The sequence below is a fragment of the Danio rerio genome, chromosome 13 (genome assembly GCF_049306965.1).
Source record: "Danio rerio strain Tuebingen ecotype United States chromosome 13, GRCz12tu, whole genome shotgun sequence".
NCBI classification, from domain to species: Eukaryota; Metazoa; Chordata; class Actinopteri; order Cypriniformes; family Danionidae; genus Danio; species Danio rerio.
The window spans coordinates 7,128,615-7,149,429 of NC_133188.1; the positions used below are offsets into that span (position 1 = coordinate 7,128,615).

The following is a 20,815-nucleotide window of genomic DNA, read 5'->3' on the forward strand; positions in this document are numbered from 1 at the left end:
GGTTTTTCCACCCACCGAATTGATTGGCAGCCACATATTAACATGTCTCCATAGTGACGAGTATAGTCAACAAGACAGGACGTGCGCAAAGCAACTGGGATTACAAGATCTGTTTGGCTCTCTGTGATCATCAATCATCATTAAATGTGATCAAGAATGAGTTTTACAAGTTTAAAACATTTAACGTTTAACGTTTAAAACACTGCATGTTTGTAATGAATTACAGCGATTTTACTGACTTCGTTTCCACAGCCGCATGTCAGTACAATTATAAAAGAAAACGTTCCAGTCCCGGTTTATAGACGTTAAATCAGGTTTATTTTGTACATTAACATAACGGATGTCCATACAGCAGTGGATATTAACATGTATCCTGTCACAATTTCCGTGCAGAAACAGTGAAGGTTAAACACCCGCACTGTGTGCGTGTGTCCTTGCTGTGTGTGTGAATAAACTTTATAATGACACTTTGTGACTGATCTTTGCAGAAAGGCTTGAATAACCTCACAACAAATACATCAAATAATCATTGGGAAAAATCTTACTGTAGTATTTCTCACAACTTACGTGTTTATATCTGTCACTGTGCTGTTTATCTGACACAGCCGAGGCGGAGATTGAACACACTCTTACAGGCACGTGGGATTGGTGGACGATGAAAACTAGCATTAAAGGCACATGCAACAAAAACAGCTACACAGTGTTCAGAACAGCAAATTCCAATCTTCTGAAAGGTCTAATAAATGTTCTGATGTGTGTTTTGAGTTGAAACTTTATGCTGAGTTCAGACTGCATGATTTTCAAAGCAATTGTGTCACAGATGTTTTCACACTGCATGACTATCTGGGCTAGCATTTTGTCGCTGCTTTGTTTACACTGCAAGATGGATCGGCGACAGGGGTTTTCACATTGCATGACTTTACAATAAGAAGAATCACTGACAACTTCATTCAAACTACGTCTCACAGCCAAAAACACGTAGTATATCTTTTGTCATTAACTACATAATGAGAAAGAAGTCTTTAATGAGGTAGAAAATGTACATATTTGCTCACCTGGGTTAGAAGGGAATTAGCAATTTCTCCTCAACTTTCTTTTTTAACTTTCTGAATTAAACGTCAAACAGACACGGGTGCTCCTGTCAAACCTCCACTAGTTTTTCCTCCATTTCTTGGGTCTAAATAAACCGTAACTGAGCGCTTTTAACTTTCCCCTCAACCTCCCGCTGGCCTGTAGGTACACACGCAAAATGAATGCTGCTCTCTCATTGGCTGTAGGTGATCGCCGATGTTATTTTCAGTCAAATCCCAATTCACACAGCATGATTCGAATCGCCGACAACTCCAGATATTTAGCACGCCAAATATCTCACAGGCATTGGCGACACATCAGCGATTCTCTGAGATCGGGTCTTTGATAGTTCATACTGTGCGATTGTCACTCACGTGCACGAGCACCGATTTGCATGTGATTTCAGGCCTTTAGCATCGATTTCTCAAAACCTGTCGGCGAGTCAAAATCGGGGCTAAAATCATATTTCAGCATGTGGCAGGGTAGATAACCATGTGAAAATGTTTGAAGTATCCAATTGAGTCTGCAAGCATTCGATGCTGTGATGAAAACCACTGCAAATACAACGTGAATGTTCTTTAAAAGCACTCTAAAAGTTTAAAGGGGACCTATCATGCCCCTTTTTACAAAATGCAAATGAAGTCTCTGATGTCCCTAGAGTGTGCATGTGAAGTTTCAGATCAAAATATTCCACAAATAATGTCTTATAACTCCCCCTTTTAGGCTTTGATCCTAATTGTGCCATTTTAGTGACTGTCACTTTAAATTTATATGATATTAGGCTGTTTTCAAAAGAGGGGGGAGCTACAAATGCTTATGTGTCAGCATAGTGGCAGATTCAAACACAAGACTGACGTCATATACTAATGAGAAAGAGATCTTCACTAATGGGTGGAGCTTTCCCCCTGTGATGACGTGTACACAGAGAGAATGTCAATCAAAGTGTTTCTGCAGACTGTTTATATCAACTGTGAAAATAAAAAAACATAAATTAATGCATTTTTACCATTAGAAGATGGTTATATTTACACAATGTGCCACACAACTGTGTTTAAACCCCATATAAATGTGTCTTTTACATAGTAGGACCTTTTTTAATGAATAAATAACTATTCAGGATATTTAGAAGTACGCACAATTCCAATATTGTGAATGTTCATTATGATAATATACTGAATATCGACACGCTTACATTGTTGCGGTGGTGTTTTTGCAGTCATCATGTGTGGCCAGCCTCCAGCGATCCACTATGGCCGAGTGGAGGGGTCCGACCAGCAGTGGGGTTCAAGTGTTACCTACAGCTGCTTTGAAGGATACCAGTTATCCTCTCCAGGAATAGCCACATGTGAAGGGAATGGCACATGGCGTGGTGAAATCCCTCAGTGTCTGCGTAAGTACTGTGTTGTTCCATTAACATCAAACAGAGTTGAACCCATTAGCACATCCATGAAAAAAAGAGGATGTAAACAATGTGTTTTGCTTCAGTAGATGGCACGTTTGATTACAAATGAAAATAAGGCTGCGATTGATAGAAAATACAGTTTGTTTTTGTGCTAATATGCTTTATACCACTGTACACCAGGACATTGTAGAATGATGTTATTTATAGTATAGACGTTGTGTCGCCTACCCAAGTTTTAGGAACAGCAAATAAAAACTTGACTTTTAGTTGATCATTTGGTATCAGAAGTGGCTTATATAAAAGGCAAATACCTCTAGATTATGTTTATTTTACCAAAATAAAAGATGATCATGCCTTAATTTTTGATTATTTAATTAGGGCCGTAAGGTCTGACTTTGCTTAGACAAAAGTCTTGTCACTTAACAGAAATAATGTCCAGCATCGAATATAAAGTCATGCTGCAGTGGAAAAAGAATTAATATTGTGTCTGACTCTCATGAACCTGGAGGACTGAGTCCATACATCTCTGCAATAACTCAAATTACTGATTGATAAAGTTATCCGGAATGGCTAAGAAAGCGTCCTTTCAGGACTCCCAGAGTTCATCAAGATTTTTTAGATTCATCTTCAATGCCTCCTTCTTTATCTTACCCCAGACATGCTCGATAATGTTCATGTCCGGTGATTGGGCTGGCCAATTCAGGAGCACCTTGACCTTCTTTACTTTCAGGAACTTTGATGTGGAGGCTGAAGTATGAGAAGAAGCGCTATTCTGCTGATGATTTTGCCCTCTTCTGTGGTTTGTAATGTATTAGGTTAATTAGATAGGTTAGGGTAATTAGGCAAGTTATTGTATAATTACAGTTTGTTTTGTAGACTCGGAAAAAAAATTAGCCTAAAGCGCCTAATAATTTTGTCTATAAAATGGTGCTTAAAAAAATAAAAAAAATGCTTTTATTCTAGTCAAACTAAAATAAATAAGACTTTCTATAGAAGAAAAAAAAAACTTTATCAGACATACTGTAAAAAAGTTTCTGAATCTGTTAAACATCTTTTGGGAAATATTTAAAAAAGAAAAAAAATCAAAGGGGGGCTAATAATTCTGTTAACACAAATAACAGAATTAATTAAGGGTGCTTTTACACCTGTGAATCGATTCAGTTTTTCCGAAACAGAGATTACAATTGTTACATTGTTGCTCTTTGGTCTTGGAGCAGTTCGCTTTCACACTGCAAAGTTTCTAATCGGATCAAAAGAGCTAAAACAAGTCACGTGCGAGTAAACTCTCCTCACATTGGTCAGAGTGTCAGGGTTTATTTTGCAGCGTCCCGCTCAGCTGTCAGGAGAGGTGGTGGTTTGGTGGTGATTGACAGGGTGCGCGCGTGACGTGTCTGAGGAGAGACACGGTGGGGAGGGGTGAGAAGGGTGCGCGACGATGCCTATTTGAGGACTGGGAGAGAGACGCGAGATCACCAGGAGATCATCACTCGTTTGCGGGCATCCGGAGACTCGCGAAACTTCCCGCCCTACTCATAATTCTCTCTTCATATAGCCGTAAGCCTATTACATATCCATAAAACACTGTGATAAAACCGCGCTCGGATCGTTTGCTTTCTCACTGCAATCGAACCGCTCCAGGGTTCGTTTCAATCGAGCCGAGACCACCTCATTCAAGCAATCTCGGAGCGATTACTTTGGCGCGGAACAGAGCGCGATTGCCCTGTTCACATATGCCAAATGAACCGCGCTAACTGGGCAAACGAGATACGTTCCGAAACAAAAGTGTAGGTGTGAAAGCACCCTCAGTCATAACTCATCAGAATCAGAATCAGTTTTATTGCCAAGTGTGCTTCACACACACAAGGAATTTGTTTTGGCTACAGAAGCTTCCAGTGTACAAAAAGTGACAAGTGACAACACAAAATGCACATAAAAAAAGATGATAAACATTAAACAGAGATGCAGTTAGTCAAGAAACCTGGATGTGGAATTGTATGTACAGATTTGTTATAAATATGCAGGTTATATGGTGCTGTGTACAATGCGAATGGAAAAACTGCAATGTATTTTGTTATAAGGTGCTGTGTACAAGTGCATATAAGAAAGTATTGCACATATTTATTGTACAGTTGGGGATATTTAACTGTTCATAAGGTAGATGGCCTGAGGAAAGAAACTTTTCCTGTGTCTGGCTGTTTTTGTGCATGGTGCTCTGAAGCGCCAACCAGACGGTAACAGTTCGAACAGGAAGTGTGCTGGGTGCGAGGCGTCTAGAGTAATTTTGCGAGCCCTTTTACTCAGTCTGGAAGAGTACAGTTCTTGAAGTTTAGGAAAGGTATAGTTCCAGTGATACGTTCAGCAGTCCGGACTATGCGGACTACGGCAGTGCAGAGGATGGATTGGATGACAGGTGAGTAGAATTGCACGAGCAGCTCATGTGGCAGGTTAAACTTCCTCAACTGACGAAGGAAGTACAGTCTCTGCTTCACAATAGAGTCTATGTGAATGTCCCACTTCAGATCCTGAGAGATGGTGGTGCCCAGGAACCTAAATGACTCTACTGCAGCCACAGTGCTGTTTATGATGGTGAATGGGGGGAGTGCAGGGGGGTTTCTCCTAAAGTCCACTATCATCTCCACTGTTTTGAGCATGTTCAGCTCCAGGTTGTTGTATCTGCACCATAACGCCAGCCGCTCCACCTCCTGTCTGTATGCAGACTTGTCTCTGTTCCAGATGAGGCCGATTTCAGTAGTGTCGTCTGCAAACCTAATGAGTTTGATGGAGGGGTCTTTTGCGGTGCAGTCATTGGTGTACAGGGAAAAGAGCAGAGGGGAGAGAACGCATCCCTGGGGGGCACCAGTGCTAATGGTGAGGCTGTTGGATGTGATTTTGCCTATTCTGACTAGCTGTTGTCTATCTGTCAGAAAGCTAGTGATCCATTGACAGACAGAGCTAGGAACAGAGAGCTGGGTCATTTTGTGCTCGAGCAGTGATGCGACGATGGTGTTAAAGGCAGAACTGAACTCAACAAACAGAATCCTTGCGTAGTTACTTGGTTTGTCCAGATGTTGTAGGGGATAATGCAGTCGCATGTTGACTGCATCATCCACAGACCGGTTTGCTCTATAGGCAAACTGTAAGGGGTCCAGTGATGTCCTTCAGATATGCTAGCACCAGTCTTTCGAATGACTTCAAGGCTACAGATGTTAAGGCAACAGGTCTGTAGTCATTGAGTCCTGTGATCTTTTGCTTGAACATTCAATTCAGTTCAATTCATGTTTATGTATCGTGCACTTTTACAATGTAGTTTGTGTCAAAGCAGCTTTTACATTGATGTTCTCGTACGTTGAGTTTGTCAGTCCAGTTTTTAGAATTGAAGTTCAGTTTAGTTCAGTTCAGTATGGTTTATTTTTCACTGCTGAAAGTCCAAACACTGAAGAGCAAATCCATCAATGCACAGCTCCACAAGTGCCAAACCAAGCAAGCCAGTGGCGACAGCGGCTTCATTCAACTTTTTAATACGTTAAACTAACTTACTTCATTAAGTGAATTTCATTAAAAAAAAAAAAAAAACAGCATATATACCATCATACCACCCAGCACTATATATTATATATATGAGCCCATGGTATCTTCAGTGGCTGCTGTTGTTGTGGTTGGAGTGTTGTGTCACTATGATGGAAAGTTCATAGCTTGAGTGAAATTGTGTGAAACGCAGCTACAACACATCATAAAACCTGTTTTGGCATTTTCAATACAAGTGTCAACACATCACAAATGGATCCCTCAAGTAGCCTGGCTTTTCAGCATGCAGCGTGAAAGGTATAAGGTGCATGCACAGAGTCTGCTGTTAAATCCTTCTGGCTTTTATTGTAAGCCTTTGACACAATGTCAGCTCTTACAAAAAAAAAAAAAATCCTTGTTAAAAGTGCAAGGGAAAAAAAGAAAAGAAACCTATTATAAGTACCCACGTCAAAAAGTACTATTATATAGTGGAGAACAGGGGTAGTTGTCTCATGGGGAAAAAAAATGTCACAAAGACTAAAACTTTTAAGGCAAAACACACGAGTGCTTGTTTTCTTTTTTCCCAGCAGTGGTTGTATATGCTACTCTGCAATAAGCAATCTGTTGACTTTACGTAAAAAGGTGTGTAATCCTTTTGTTTTTAAAGGGATTAGTTTACTTCCAATAATAATAATAATAATAAAGAGTAAACTCATTACTTTAAAATAAAGCAATTTGATTTTGTGCATAATTCTAAAAAATAAGTTAAATCAGCTTAACAGTTCCCAGTTACAGAGGATAACAGAAAAGGGAAGGATCAATCACAGAAAGACTGGATACAGAAAACACTTTGTGTCGTTAAAATAAAGACTCAGCACTGTGTATGTGAATGTGAGGTGTATTTATAATCCTGGTAATCCAGTGTGTGTTCAATCAGTTTGAGAATTGGAACTGGTGTGTGTGAGAGGTGCATGACGGGATGTGTAGTTCTCCAGTTATCTGCAACTGCTAGGTCGCAGCTGATTGTGACAAAAATATTAAGTAAATGAACTGTGTGCATAATTATGATAATGACGTGAAGTCAGCTTAACAGTTCCAAGTTACTATGGGAAAAGTCACTTTATTAGGTGACATCAACTAGTGACTTTTAATGCACATTTTTAATTGACTAATGATTTTTACCAAAATATGTTTAATTACAAACTTTTTTATTTTTTATTTATTTATTTTATTTTGTCACTTTTTATCCTTCGAACTTAAAAAATCTATATTATATTTGTAACATATTTGGCAGCATATAAATACAATAACAGTATATATTCAGACAAGCATCAACTAAGATTTTGCAGTTGTTTGAAAATGAAAGTTCTGAAAAGTAGATTTAACTGATTTTCAATGCTAGCTTGTCAAGCTGTCATGTGACTATTTGTTTCAATGAGTAAGCCAGTTGCCTTGAAAATTGTAACATAAGGAGTCGGGTGACACCGAAGGTGAGGATCCACATGCAGCTTATTATGAGGTTCGTCAGGCAAGCAATGGTCAAACACACGAGCAAATGGGTACATACAGCTAACCAAAAAGACAAAGTCAAGTAACCGGCAAATAGTCGATGCAGATGGCAGACAAAGTAAACAAGGCAAGGATCAATCACAGAAAGACTAGATACAGAAAACACTTTGTGATGTTACAGTAAGAAGACTCAGCACTGTGTGCGTGAATGTGAGGTGTAGTTATAGTCCTGGTAATCAGTCTATGTTGAGCTTCCAGTGTTTGTGCAATCAGTGTGAGAACTGGAACTGGTGTGTGTGAGAGGTGCATGATGGGATTTGTAGTTAAGTCAGCTTAACAGTTCCAAGTTACAATGGGCTTAGTCACTTTATTAAGTGACGTCAACTAGTGACTTTTAATGCACATTTTAAATTAACTAATCGTTTTTACCAAACTATTTTTAGTTAAAAACTTTTTCATTTATTTATTTATTTATTTATTTATTTAATTTTGTCAATTTTTATCCTTCGAACTAAAGAAATCTATATCATATTTGTAACACATTTAGCAGCATATAAATACAACAGCATTAACAGTATATATTCAGAAAAACATCAACCACGATTTTGCAATTCTGCAAAAGTGAAAGATCTGAGAACTAGATTTAACTGATTTTAAATGCTGAGTTGTCAAGCTGCCATTTGTTTATATGTTGTCATTTTCTACTTATTATTATACTGAGCCAATCATATTTTCTGTCCTCTATTTCTAAGTCATCTAATAAACATCAATAAACTGTATATTAATAATAATAATAATAATAATAATAATAATAATAATAATAATAATAATTCAACTGATGACAGGTAAAAAGGAAGAAGACCCTATTATTTATTCACCCATTCACTTTTACTAGTGTACATAGTGTTATTTATGTCATATTCGCTGTGTATTCTTACACAATTAATGCTAAATTAAATATAGATTTTGTCAACTTGGTCTGAAAATATGTCTTTCTTTTTGAAAAAAAAGTTAGTCCTGGTCTCCCTGACAGTACATACAGTACCTCACTATGCAGTTCAGCATGAATACTGTAAACTAGTTGATATTCAGCCTTCTTCCATATCACACCTCTGGCTCCCTGTACCTGCTAGAATCAAGTTCAAACATTTGTCCTAGCATATAAGGCAGCCACTGGTCGAGCACCCTATACATATAGTCCATGCTGAAACTTTCAAATGCTCAGCCACTTCAGTATCAGTTATTTGATGGAATCATCTTCCTCTACTTATGAGATCTCCCCTCATATTTTAATAATTTGTTTTTGATCTGTTTATTTTCAAAAAAAAATTTGTTGGATCTATATTAGGTCATCTGTTTGTTGACTCTGACAGCTAAATAAGCTTAAAAATAAGCCTCAAACAAGTGAAACCCATAATGATATAAACAAAGGGGACTATTATAACAGTATGACTTCTGAAATGTGATTACCTGTGTGATTAAAAGACTTTCTGCTAGTGTTAGTTCTTTTTGACTGTTGCAATTTGTCATTTTCAAACACATTGCACATTTTAATACTAAATGATGTTCTAGAAAAGAAAGTAGCTAAACTGAGACACTGATAAAGTGAAGTCTTTTTTGATTTGTGTCTTTTACAGCCGTGCTATGTGGAGATCCAGGGACCCCTGCAGAGGGCTACATGGAGGGCCGGCAGTTCACCTATAAATCAGAAGTGACATTCCACTGCAGACCTCCTTACCTGCTGGTGGGCTCTTCTAGAAGACTTTGTGAAGCAGACGCTTCCTGGAGTGGATTTCAGCCTTCTTGCATTGGTGAGCCACTATGCTCTTTGAAGAAAAAAAAAAATTGGCATTTCTGTGTGAAGGTTGCATGTTCTCCCCGTGATTGCGTGGGTTTCCTCTGGGTGTTTCGGTTTCCTCCACAGTCCAAAGACATATTGTATAGGTGAATCGGGTAAGCTAAATTGTCCGGAGTGTAAAAGTGTGGATGAGAGTGTAAGGGTGTTTCCCAGTCATGGGTTGCAGCTGGAAAGGCATCTGCTGCATAAAACATATGATGAATAAGTTGGCGGTTCATTCCACTGTGGCGACCCCCGATCAATAAAGTGACTTAAGCCTAAAAAACGAAACAAAAAAATAAATGTATTTATATATATATACACACACACACACACACACACACATACCCAAACACACATTTATACAACAGTTCTGTCTGGTTCTTGAAATATGATATTCTTCACCCTTCTGTATTTCTCCACCCACATAGAGTGGCAGCAGATCAATAAACTCACTACAGTTTGACCAATATTGGTAAAATAATTGTTTGGTGTGGTCAGAGATACATTTGCTAAATCCCTAATTTTGAGTTCTGAAAAGTCATTTGAAATAAAAACTAATTGTAATAGAACACTATGAAACCATGGCCCATTTGCTCATACACACCGCACAAAATGTGCAATGAATAAGAAGAGATGTGGACGAAACAAAAAAACTAAATAAAGTAATTTTAGCATGTCAAAGTCATAATTATGCATATAAAAAGATTTTCCCAACAACAAAGTTGTGGCTAGTGAAAATCAGAGTGGCTAGTAACATGATCAAAAAAGTTAATGTCAAGCCCTGTATATATATATATATATATATATATATATATATATATATATATATATATATATATATATATATATATATATATATATATATATATATATATATATATATATATATATATATACAGTATATGCATACAGTCTTATAATCCTTTGTGTTCAACAAAAGAAAGAAACTTAAATAGGTTTGTGACAATTAAACATCTTAATAATAACTAACTTGAGTAAGGTTGTTAGGTAATGCAATGATAAATGTGGACTATAGCTTCTTATTGCAATGTGTTAGTATACATTGTAATCATATATTTTGAAATGTGTACTCTAAATATGTATTTATAGATTCAACAAACAGCGCATGTAAGGATCCCGGCACCCCAGCGTATGGAATTCCAGTCCAGGCTCAGGGATTTGACGTGAGAAGATATTCAACCATTTCTTCTTCTTTAGTTTATTGAATTACAGGTTTCATTTCAGTATTTTATTCTTTTATTCTAATTCTTTCAGGTCGGAAGCAAAATTTTCTTCAGATGTCGGAAAAACTACCACATCCTTGGCTCAACAACAAGAACGTGTTTAGAAAATTTAACATGGAGTGGGATGCAACCTGAGTGTGTTGGTAATTATCACTACATTCTGACTCTCTTCCAAAACGTTATGTTAATTTTAGCCCGAGTGTGAAGGCTGTTGTAAGAAATCTTTTTTTAGCCAGTGATGGCAGTTTCATTATGCATTGTGACAAAAAATAATAATAAATATAAAAATAACAATTAAACCATATGCGAGGAATAAAAATACAATGTAGTCATTATGAAAAATAGTATTCAGTCACTGGCTGAAGCAGATTCATTGTGGACAAAACTGCAAAACAGATCTGTTTCAAGACCTATATATCACTAAAATCAGTGGGACATACTTAATTTCCCTTGGTATACTAAGATATTAGATGATCAAATTCATTAGGAACCTTTTTGATGAGGCTTAATGAATACTTGAATGAAAATGAGCCCAGAAAAAGAATAAAGCATACTAAATCGTACATTAAGGGGCTTCTTTTATTGGTATTCTGTGAGAAAATGCTACAAAAGAGACTTTTTCCATTTTCAATTCATTTATTTTTGCACATTTGTATTAGTGGAGGGAAGCTTTACATTATCTTTCTGGTGGGTGTTCCTATGAATGTGACATTGGGTAAAGACAATGAATTGATAAGAATCTGTCGTTTAAGTCAGCATTATACTGCTCACACAATATGAAACTTTCTGAATAGTCAAAATAATGTTTTGGCTTTGCTGATGGCTTTGCTGATGTCATTACTGTGAGTGTAGACCTTTTTGAGCAATGTAAACAAAAACAATGGTCCCAACCCAGATAGCATACGAATGTGGGCCACTTTAGGCAGTTATGTGGCACTGGTGGTATTCCTTTGCCCCAGACAAAATGAATGTGAGCCTGAAGTGGCCCACCTGTACAATGGGAAAGAGGGGCCAAATATTCAAATTCTTGTATGGGCCATTTTTGGCAAAATGTAATCTGAATGTGAGCCCAATGTGACCCATGTGGAAAATGATAAATTTGGCCCAAATGTGAGGACAAATGTGGGCCACAGTCGGCATTTGAGGGTAATCTGAGTCTAAACCTAAAGTGGCTTATACATGTAGGTGCAAATGTGGCCCAATTATCTTAAGACATATGTGGAACACTTTTGGCAAATATTTGGCACAGTTAGCTCTGGCCAATGTGGTTGTGAGCCTAAAGCGGCCCAGAGAAGATATGGCAAATGTGGCCCAGTTATCTTAAAACATATGTGGACCACATAGACTAGAGTCACCATCATGGAGAAAAGTGTTTGCTTTAGTTGGGCTCATAGCCCTAAATGTTTTAATAAAAATTTGCCTTTGGGCTGCTGTGACTTTTAAGAATTTTGCATGAAAAGTTTGTTCATTACAGCAAACAAAATGAAGTGAGGCACAACCGGTGATAAAAAAAATATAATTCACTGATGTTTGGTCCATTATTAAAAGTAAAAGGCCAGATTTAGGCCAGAATAAAAGCAAACAGAATAAGGTCAGTTTTGGTTTATTTGGTTGAATTCTGGCAAATATGTGGTGTTGCTTTGGCTTAGTTGTGGCCCAGATCTGACCAACAGGAACAGACACCCTTTAGCCATCATTCCATTCAGTATGTGGTTCAGATGTAAGTGTCTGGTGTGGGCCGGATCTGGGCCAGAATAAAAGCAAACTGTGGCCTAGAATAGGGTCAGTTTTGGTTCATTTGGTTTAATTCTGGCTAATATGTGGTGTTGCTTTGGCTTAGTTGTGGCCCAGATCTGATAAACAGGAGTGGACCGCCCTAGAGCCATCATTCCATTCGGTATGTGGTCCAGATGTAAGTGTCTGGTGTGGGCTGGATCTGGGCCAGAATAAAAGCAAACTGTGGCCCAGAATAGGGTCAGTTTTGGTTCATTTGGTTGAATTCTGGCTAATATGTGGTATTGCTTTGGCTTATTTGTGGCCCAGATCTGATAAACAGGAGTGGACCGCCCTAGAGCCATCATTCCATTCAGTATGTGGTCTAGGTGTAAGTGTCTGGTGTGTGCCGGATCTGGGCCAGAATAAAAGCAAACTGTGGCCTAGAATAGGGTCAGTTCTGGTTCATTTGGTTGAATTCTGGCTGATATGTGATATTGCTATGGCTTGTGGCCCAGATCTGAAAAACAGGAGCGGGCCACCCAAGTACCATCATTTCATGCGGTATGTGGGCCGGATGTAAGTGTCTGGTGTGGGCCGGATTTGAGCCACATGAATTTGGCTAGCTGGGAATGTATTTCTTGTTTTACATTCTTAATTTCTAGAGCTTCCCTGAACCCAAAAAGAGCCACATATTGATAAATAATGTTATGATAGCTGTTTTAACATGAAGTTATGATTGAATTGCCTTTTGTTACAGTTATGAAATAGTTTGATAACAAGCTGGAAATGTTCATGTGCAAAAGACATCAGGAAAACCTTGCAGAATTCACTCAATTAGCTTAGCAACATGCTATAAAACAGCAAATTCTGTTGACTTCAGTGAGTGAGAGTCAAATCTGCTATGCGAAAGACACTATTTACTTCATACTGTAGGTTGACTAAGAATCACTCAATTATTGGGTACCGTTTTACTTTGCTTGCTGCATCAAACAGTGTGCTTCTTACGTAGGTTTCTGACAGAAGAGCAGCTTCCTTGGTTCTGTAGCACAGTCATAGTGTTATTTTAGATTAAAAACAAGGTTTCATTAGTGTGTGATTGATGATGTACTATCAGGAGAGCAAAGGTAGGTGAGGAAAAAGAGAGTAAGGTCTTTACATGGGAAATTACTGCAGGATGGCATTGTTTGAAATAGTACAGAGTGAGGGCAGCTAAGGGTGATCATCTTAAACGCTCCCATTGAGTAGCAGTGTGAAGGTTCTGTGTGAAATCTACTTTTTAAAATAGAAGTTCAAGCAGTGCCATGCATTTGATCCTTGTCACTGTCCCAGTGATTATTCTCTAAAGGCCCCGCTATACTTCAAATGAAATAACAATGAACTGAAATAATGTCATCATTTAATGTCCTTCAGCTTAGTACCTGATTTATCAGGGGTTGCCACACTGGAATGAACTGCCAGTTTTTCCAGCATATGTTTTATGACACGGATGCCCCTCCATCTGCAAACCAGCACTAGGAAGCACCCATACACTCTCTCATTCAAACACTAATTTTAGTTTTTACCCAATATATCCAATACCATGTGTCTTGGATGTAATACTATATACTATAGTGTAAACGAGAGCACCCCGAGGAAACCCACACGTGCACAGAGAGAAAATCCAAACTCCACACAGATATGCCTTCTGGCCCACACGGGACGCTAACTAGCGGCTTTCTTGCTGTGAGGCGACAGTGCTGACCACTGAGCCACAGTGGCACCTGAAATGATGCCTCCTCTGGGCAAACTTCTTGTGCAGAGCTGCAGTTTAGGCTGGAGAATGCTGTATGTCCATCGTAGAGTAGCTGCAGGTGCAAGTAGATCACCGGCAGATGTTTAGGCTGGCCCTTCTGGATCAATGCCAAGACCTGTCTGTCACTGAGGTCTTTCAGGAATCAGACTCATGGTCTCACTCCTTCATGACCACCACAGCATCTGCTCAGTATACGGCCTGGTCCAGGACTATGGAGACCACTAGAAGTCCTTTATGGTTGGCATTATGTCTTGTGTTGTCCTTGAGGTTCTTGATAATTGGCATCATCTCTTCACAGGTCTTGGATCACATCAATGGCACTGCATATTCCCATCTCTAGGGACCTTGGTATAAGTATCCCCAGGTTGAAATAGGTGGATGGTTTTGTTCTGGGCAAAACTTTTTTAGGCCATTTATTCAGGCCGGATGGAGAGAGTGGGGGGAGTAGCAGCAAGTCAACCCCCATGGAGTAACACAACAAAACAAAAATATTGATTATGAGTTAATGAGACATGAGGCTGATTACCATATACTTGGCTAATACTTTGTACAGATATCAGAAATGATTGAGGAGGAGTTGGAAATGTTGGAGGGAGTGTAGAATTGGTGAGCAGCCAAACGCTGAAGAGAGAGGAAATGCGTCATTTAAATAGACCACTGTGACAGATATCAGAACCAGATTGCTACACGTCCGCTGATGCAACCTTGTCTGAGTTGTCATACCTCAACTAACAATATGCTAAAACTAAATTATAAACGAAATGTTTTGCTAAAACAATTATTTCCCACCAAAAATATATGATTATAAATTGTGACCACTTCATACATTTCATTGTGTTACACTTCTTTCTTTTGGTGTCAATTTACATTGACTTCATGACATTAACAACCAACAAATTGAGAAACAAAAAACAAAAGACAAACAAGTAAGATTTAAGCTAAATAAAAGTACACTTTCAGAAATTGGCTGCAACCCTGTTGTTCTCTCTCAGTCGCCATCACTGTTGTGTTGTGCAGTGTGACATTTTCAACCCAACCTACTGCATCATGGTGGTGTTGGAGTGTTCGAAAATGGTATACTGTGAATCAAACTTCTTTTTTCCTCCAAACTGAAATAGGATTTAATTTGAAGTATACCACAGCCTTAAGCCAGTATTTCGCAACCCTGTTCCTAGAGGCACACCAACAGTGCACATTTTCCTAAACAAATAAACCTAAACTGACACATCAGAACATTAGAAGAGACTCCAAAATCTGAAATGAATGGCTCAAATAAAAGAGACATTCCAAATATGTACTGTTGGTGTGCCTCTGGGAACAGGGTTGGAAAACACTGCTTTAAGCTATTTATATCAATTGTTAAAAGAACCAATGGGGGTATGAAGATTAAAGTTAGCTATGTGTCAACTGCTTGTACATAAATGTTGAATTTTTGGACCCCTTTGCAGTGCACCGTGCCAAATCCTTGGGGCATCTTGGTTGTGTAAAGAAGTGTAACTGTCAGAAGCTAAGAAGCATGGAGAATTGAGTTGACGAAAAAGTGAGGTGTGAGGACATGGCTCATATATTATGGAGTATGGCTGCACTCAAGGCTTGTCCCAGAACATTTCTTTTAGTGGTGTGGCTTTGTTTTAACCATTCTGTAGTATTCTGCCGGGACTCAACTGCTGTATCTTTCTGATTTAGCTTTTATTGAAATTTCAGAGAGTCTCTGAGGATTTTTAAAACAAAAACTCTTACCAATTTCTTGACATTTGAAGCAGCCGATACTAATTGTTTAACCTTTAGCTGAAAACTGAGGTATGACTATGTTTATCCAACCTAACAAGGCTATAAATGTAGTATATGTACAACTATGGCATGCATCATACTGCGAATCTCAAATTGTAATTGTTAAAAATAGCTGTTTTTACTGGTATATTAAATTGTTGGCTTGCAGAATCAGATGTATTCTTCAATGAAACCAAAGTCTTGGTATGAGATGCACAAATGCACTCAATCTGCAACAGTTGCGCATACATAAAGGAAGGTTGAGGGCTTTCGATGAGGACATGGAGGAAGGGACACCCAGAGGAACCTTGGTGGTGTTGGAGGGACCAGGGTGCAGCCAAGAGGATAGTCCATGGAGGAGTCAAAAGTGTGAGGAGCCATGGTGGAGATGTGGCTGATGGTACCAGGGGCCTTACAAATTGAGATGAAGACAAAAGGTGGAGATGGAGAGCTGAAGAATGAGGGTGAAAAAGAGGATCCAGTGTGACAAGGCAGAGGTGGAAGGATGATGCTCCTTCCGCCTTGCTCCTTCTTATCTATTCTCACTTCTGCAGATCTATGTGCCGTCCAGAAACTTGCATTCTGTGAATGAACGTCGCCTCGTGGTTCCATCCCAAAGAGGGAAGAAATCACTTTCGCGAACGCTCACGCTCAATCTGCCCAGTTGGTGGAATGAACTCCGTAACTGCATCAGAACAGCCGAGTCACTCGCTATTTTCAAGAAACGACTAAAAACTCAACTATTTAGTCTCCACTTCACTTCCTAATCTGCAATTGCCTCTCTGAATATCACACTAACTGTACCAAAAAAAAATAAATAAATAAAAAAAAATTAAAAAATAAAATACTAATACTACTAATACTTTCCTTCTTAGACTTTACAGACCTGAAACTTGCCTATAGCACTTATTCATTGTTGCTCTTATAGTTGTGTAAATTGCTTCCTTGTCCTCATTTGTAAGTCGCTTTGGATAAAAGCGTCTGCTAAATGACTAAATGTAAATGTAAATGATGGTCCCTGGTGGATTTGGTGTGCTAAAAGGCCATGGTAGTGATGATTGAGTCAACAGCCAAAGGTGGAACCAATTGGTAAGAGGGCTAAAATGGTGTTGATGTTTTAGAGTAAGGAGACAAGAGAACCTCCAACTCTGAGACTGGAAATCTCAAAGAACAGCCAATGCATAAGCTTTGGCATGCTGAGATTGAGCTGAGGTATCTACAAACATAGACTAGGTATGGACTATGTAGACCTTGCTAGACAATGAGGTATCTACATCAGCAGAGATTAGGCCAGTAGGCTGTCTGGCAGAGACAGAGGAGAGAGAATGGGAGGCTGGACAGGACCCTCCATTAGGCTGGAGATGAGGAACTGACCAACAAAGGAGTTGAGGCGCTGGGTAAGGGCGTAGTAGAAATTAAGGGAATAATGGAGAGCTAGGCTTGACAAGCAGAGGCTCAAGGAAGGTAAGAGATTGAGAGATGGCCGGGACCAGCAGGTGTGATCCTTCTTAAAATATGGTAAAAAAAGATCACGAGAGACCAGTTCCACATCATCGTCAGCAGTGGGTGTGTGTCCAGGGTTTTATCCATGCCCTCAATCTCCACAAACACGTACTCGGTGACACACATGGTGCTGGCTTACACAGCTGGTCAGATTTGTCTTGAGGCCCTGGCCCCAACTGATTTCACACGCGGGTTCTTGTTACCAGTGACTCGATGATCAGGGTGGACTCAGTCTCTTCATCTGCGGTGGGCTCAATGGAGTTGGATGGCTGGGTTCTGGGTTGGGAATGGAGATGTACTCAGAGGGTCAGAGAAATGTTATAAATGGTTTGCATCGCCCACTACAAAATCGCAGTGAAGAAGGCCTGCTTGTGTCCACTCACTCTGGCTGACTATATAAAACATGGTAGCCCAAGCTTGATGCTAGAGGGACAGTGTCCTGCAAAGTTGAGTTACAACCCTACTTGGACCAGCTAGTCATGCTCCTTCTAGGTTTATAGAAACTTCCAGTTTCTAACTTCCAGGTATGTTGAAGGAAGTTGGAGCTAAACAATGCAGGACACCGGCCCTCCAGGATAGAGTTTGGGCACCCCTGATATAGAAACTACACAGTAAATGATCTGGGAAGGTGGTGAGATTAGCCATTTCAATTAAGTCTCTTGTATGGTCCTAGAGCAGGGGTGTCCAAACTCAGTCATGGATAGCCAGTGTCCTGCAGAGTTTAGCTCCAACTTGTTTCAACATTTGCCAGGAAGTTTCTAGTATGCTAGTTTGAGCTTTATTGGGTGGTTCAGGTGTGTCTAATTTGGATTGGAGCTCAAATTTGGAGGACACCAAACCTCCAGGACCAAGTGTGAGCAATCCTGGTCTAGAGGGAGTGATTTGTCTGCTTGGGAGACAAAAAAAAGGAGTAAATTGCTACAAAATTGTATTTTGGTCCAGTCTTCTGTTACAGCATGTGTTAAATGATCCATGTCATTGTACAATCAAACAAACAAACTAATAAAAAAGTACATACGTAAATTAAAAAACCCAAAACAAAACAGAAAAAAAATAAAATAAATAGGTTTACGTGATTTGCCTCGAAAGAACATAAAGTAATTTATTTTCTCTTTACTTTTCAGCACATGCATGTAGGCAGCCGGAGACACCATCTCATGTAGACGTAAAGGCTATAGACTTGCCTACTCTAGGTTACACCCTCATGTATACATGCCAGGATGGCTTCTACTTAGCTGGAGGATCAGAACACAGAACCTGCAAAGCAGATGGGAGATGGACAGGCAAACCTCCAGTCTGCAAAGGTACAGAAACTGCTGGATTGATGAGTAAATATAAATATATATATATATATATATGAAGACAAAACGTAACTGTTAAAAAAATATGTAGCTACTGTCAGCATTTACGAATTAATAGAGGCTATTTGTGTCTAACTGATGTATAAGTGAGTCATTCTGAGAGAAACTACAGCAAGAAACTTTGATTAACTGTTATTACCGCCATGCAGGTTGCATCCAGAAATGTCAAATGATCAATTATTTGCTCTATTTCCTAGTTGGACCGAAAATAAACAGCAAATCAAATGAGGATCCAGACGTGCAGAAAAACAAGATTCGTGGTATGAAACCTTTCAAGTTCCCCTTTCAATGATCCATTTTGATGTAATCAAAAAATAAACTCGGCCTTCATCAAAGGTAACCCAGGTCACTTTTGTCTGAAAATGTTTTTTTTTTTTTAAATGTCAAAGTAACAAAGATATAAAACAAAAATAGTTTTAATTATTTCATTGTTAAAAGTAAGACTGCCTCTGTAATGTTAACTGGCAGTGATAAACTATTTGTAATTCATTTGCATGTTAAGCTGTTTGTTTTTTTGTTCAACTCTTTTTAGTGCTGCTTTTCTAAGGTACAAATGATATATTTTACTTATAATGTTTAGCAGAGTGTTTGGACCTTTTATTGACTCTTAAAATTGTTTCAATAGAAACAATTGAGGCTTTTCTTGTCTGTATATACAAGAGTTTGTTCTCATTTATATAGGGATATACTCATTTATATTATGCCCTGCATAAATGGCATTTTTAATGAATATTTTCTATAGGATTTTTACAATAATATTCATTCATTTTTTTGTCGGCTTAGTCCCTTTATTAATCCAGGGTTGCCACAGCAGAATGAAACACCAACTTATCCAGCAAGTTTTTACGCAGCGGATGCCCTTCCAGCCGCAACCCATCTCTGGGAAACATCCACACACACTCATACACTACGGACAATTTAGCCTACCCAATTCACCTGTACTGCATGTCTTTGGACTGTGGGGGAAACCGGAGCACCCGGAGGAAACCCACGCGAACGCAGGGAGAACATGCAAACTCCACACAGAAACGCCAACTGAGCCGAGGCTCAAACCAGCAACCTTCTTGCTGGGAGGCGACTGCACTACCTACTGCGCCACTGCCTCGCCCTTTACAATAATATATTGGTGTATATATATTATATTTGATCCCGGTCCAAAAAATAGAATACCGAATTTCTATGTTAGGGAAAAATATTAAATAAAATTTTGATAAAGAGGAAAAATCCTAATAAGCATGAAAAAATTATCAAATTTTGTAGGTTATATTTATTTATTTATAATATTTATTTATATTTTGCAAAACCTCATTTAAATTTAACATATTTTAATTTTTCTAATAATATTTGTTGACAAAACCCTATGTTAATAAATTTAACAGTTTAATAAAAGTGTTTTGTCAAAGTGCACCAACATTTATTGAATATATTCACTGAAAAATGGATGAAATTTATTTAAAAAAGCATTATAGCACTTTATAATTTCAGTATTTTTAAATATCTGGTTATGTTGGTGGACAAAGTCAACCAAATGAAGTATTTTTTAAAGATAATGTTCAATACGTAATGATCATGTTTAACTAACATACAATAAACATACAGTAGCAGTGTGCTTCTATAAACTCTACATTTTTTTTTAAATAAATTTCATTTGTTTTGCTTTGAAACTGTAATTGTCCTTAATATCCAAGTATTTTCCTTTTCATCTTCATCTCCTTATTATTATTATTATTATTATTATTATTACTTCTTTTAGTTCTTCTGCTCTAGGGTATATATTGTAAACTTTACTTTTAATGTTTAGCAGAGTTTTTGGACACTTTATTTACTCTACCAATTTTTTTTTTCTTTATTTTGTGTGATTTCTTTAGACAAGTGTAAGGTACGTTTGTAAGATCTCCAGCCATATAAATGATTTAAAAAACAATGTGTTTTGTTTAGTTCCAGCAGATGTGTTTTCTTTGAACTCTGGATGGGCTGGATTCTATGAGTACCTGGGAAAGAGACAGGCTGCCACAGTAACGGTCAATGCATTCAATGCCACGACTAGTCGGGTTAACGTCACTCTTCTGGAGCAGAGCGGGGTGCACATTAAGCTTTCTGGTA

General features: G+C 38.4%; 1 protein-coding gene across 1 annotated transcript in view; it reads left to right on the forward strand.

The window, feature by feature from the left end:
• LOC101885457 (CUB and sushi domain-containing protein 1) overlaps positions 1-20,815 on the forward strand; it is a 219,117-nt gene that overhangs the window by 186,698 nt on the left and 11,604 nt on the right. The window contains exons 37-43 of the mRNA XM_073920566.1: positions 2,288-2,461; positions 9,124-9,297; positions 10,437-10,510; positions 10,602-10,713; positions 18,476-18,655; positions 18,910-18,972; positions 20,651-20,812. Coding sequence (XP_073776667.1) covers positions 2,288-2,461; positions 9,124-9,297; positions 10,437-10,510; positions 10,602-10,713; positions 18,476-18,655; positions 18,910-18,972; positions 20,651-20,812 — 939 coding nt within the window. The remainder of the gene's footprint in view (positions 1-2,287; positions 2,462-9,123; positions 9,298-10,436; positions 10,511-10,601; positions 10,714-18,475; positions 18,656-18,909; positions 18,973-20,650; positions 20,813-20,815) is intronic.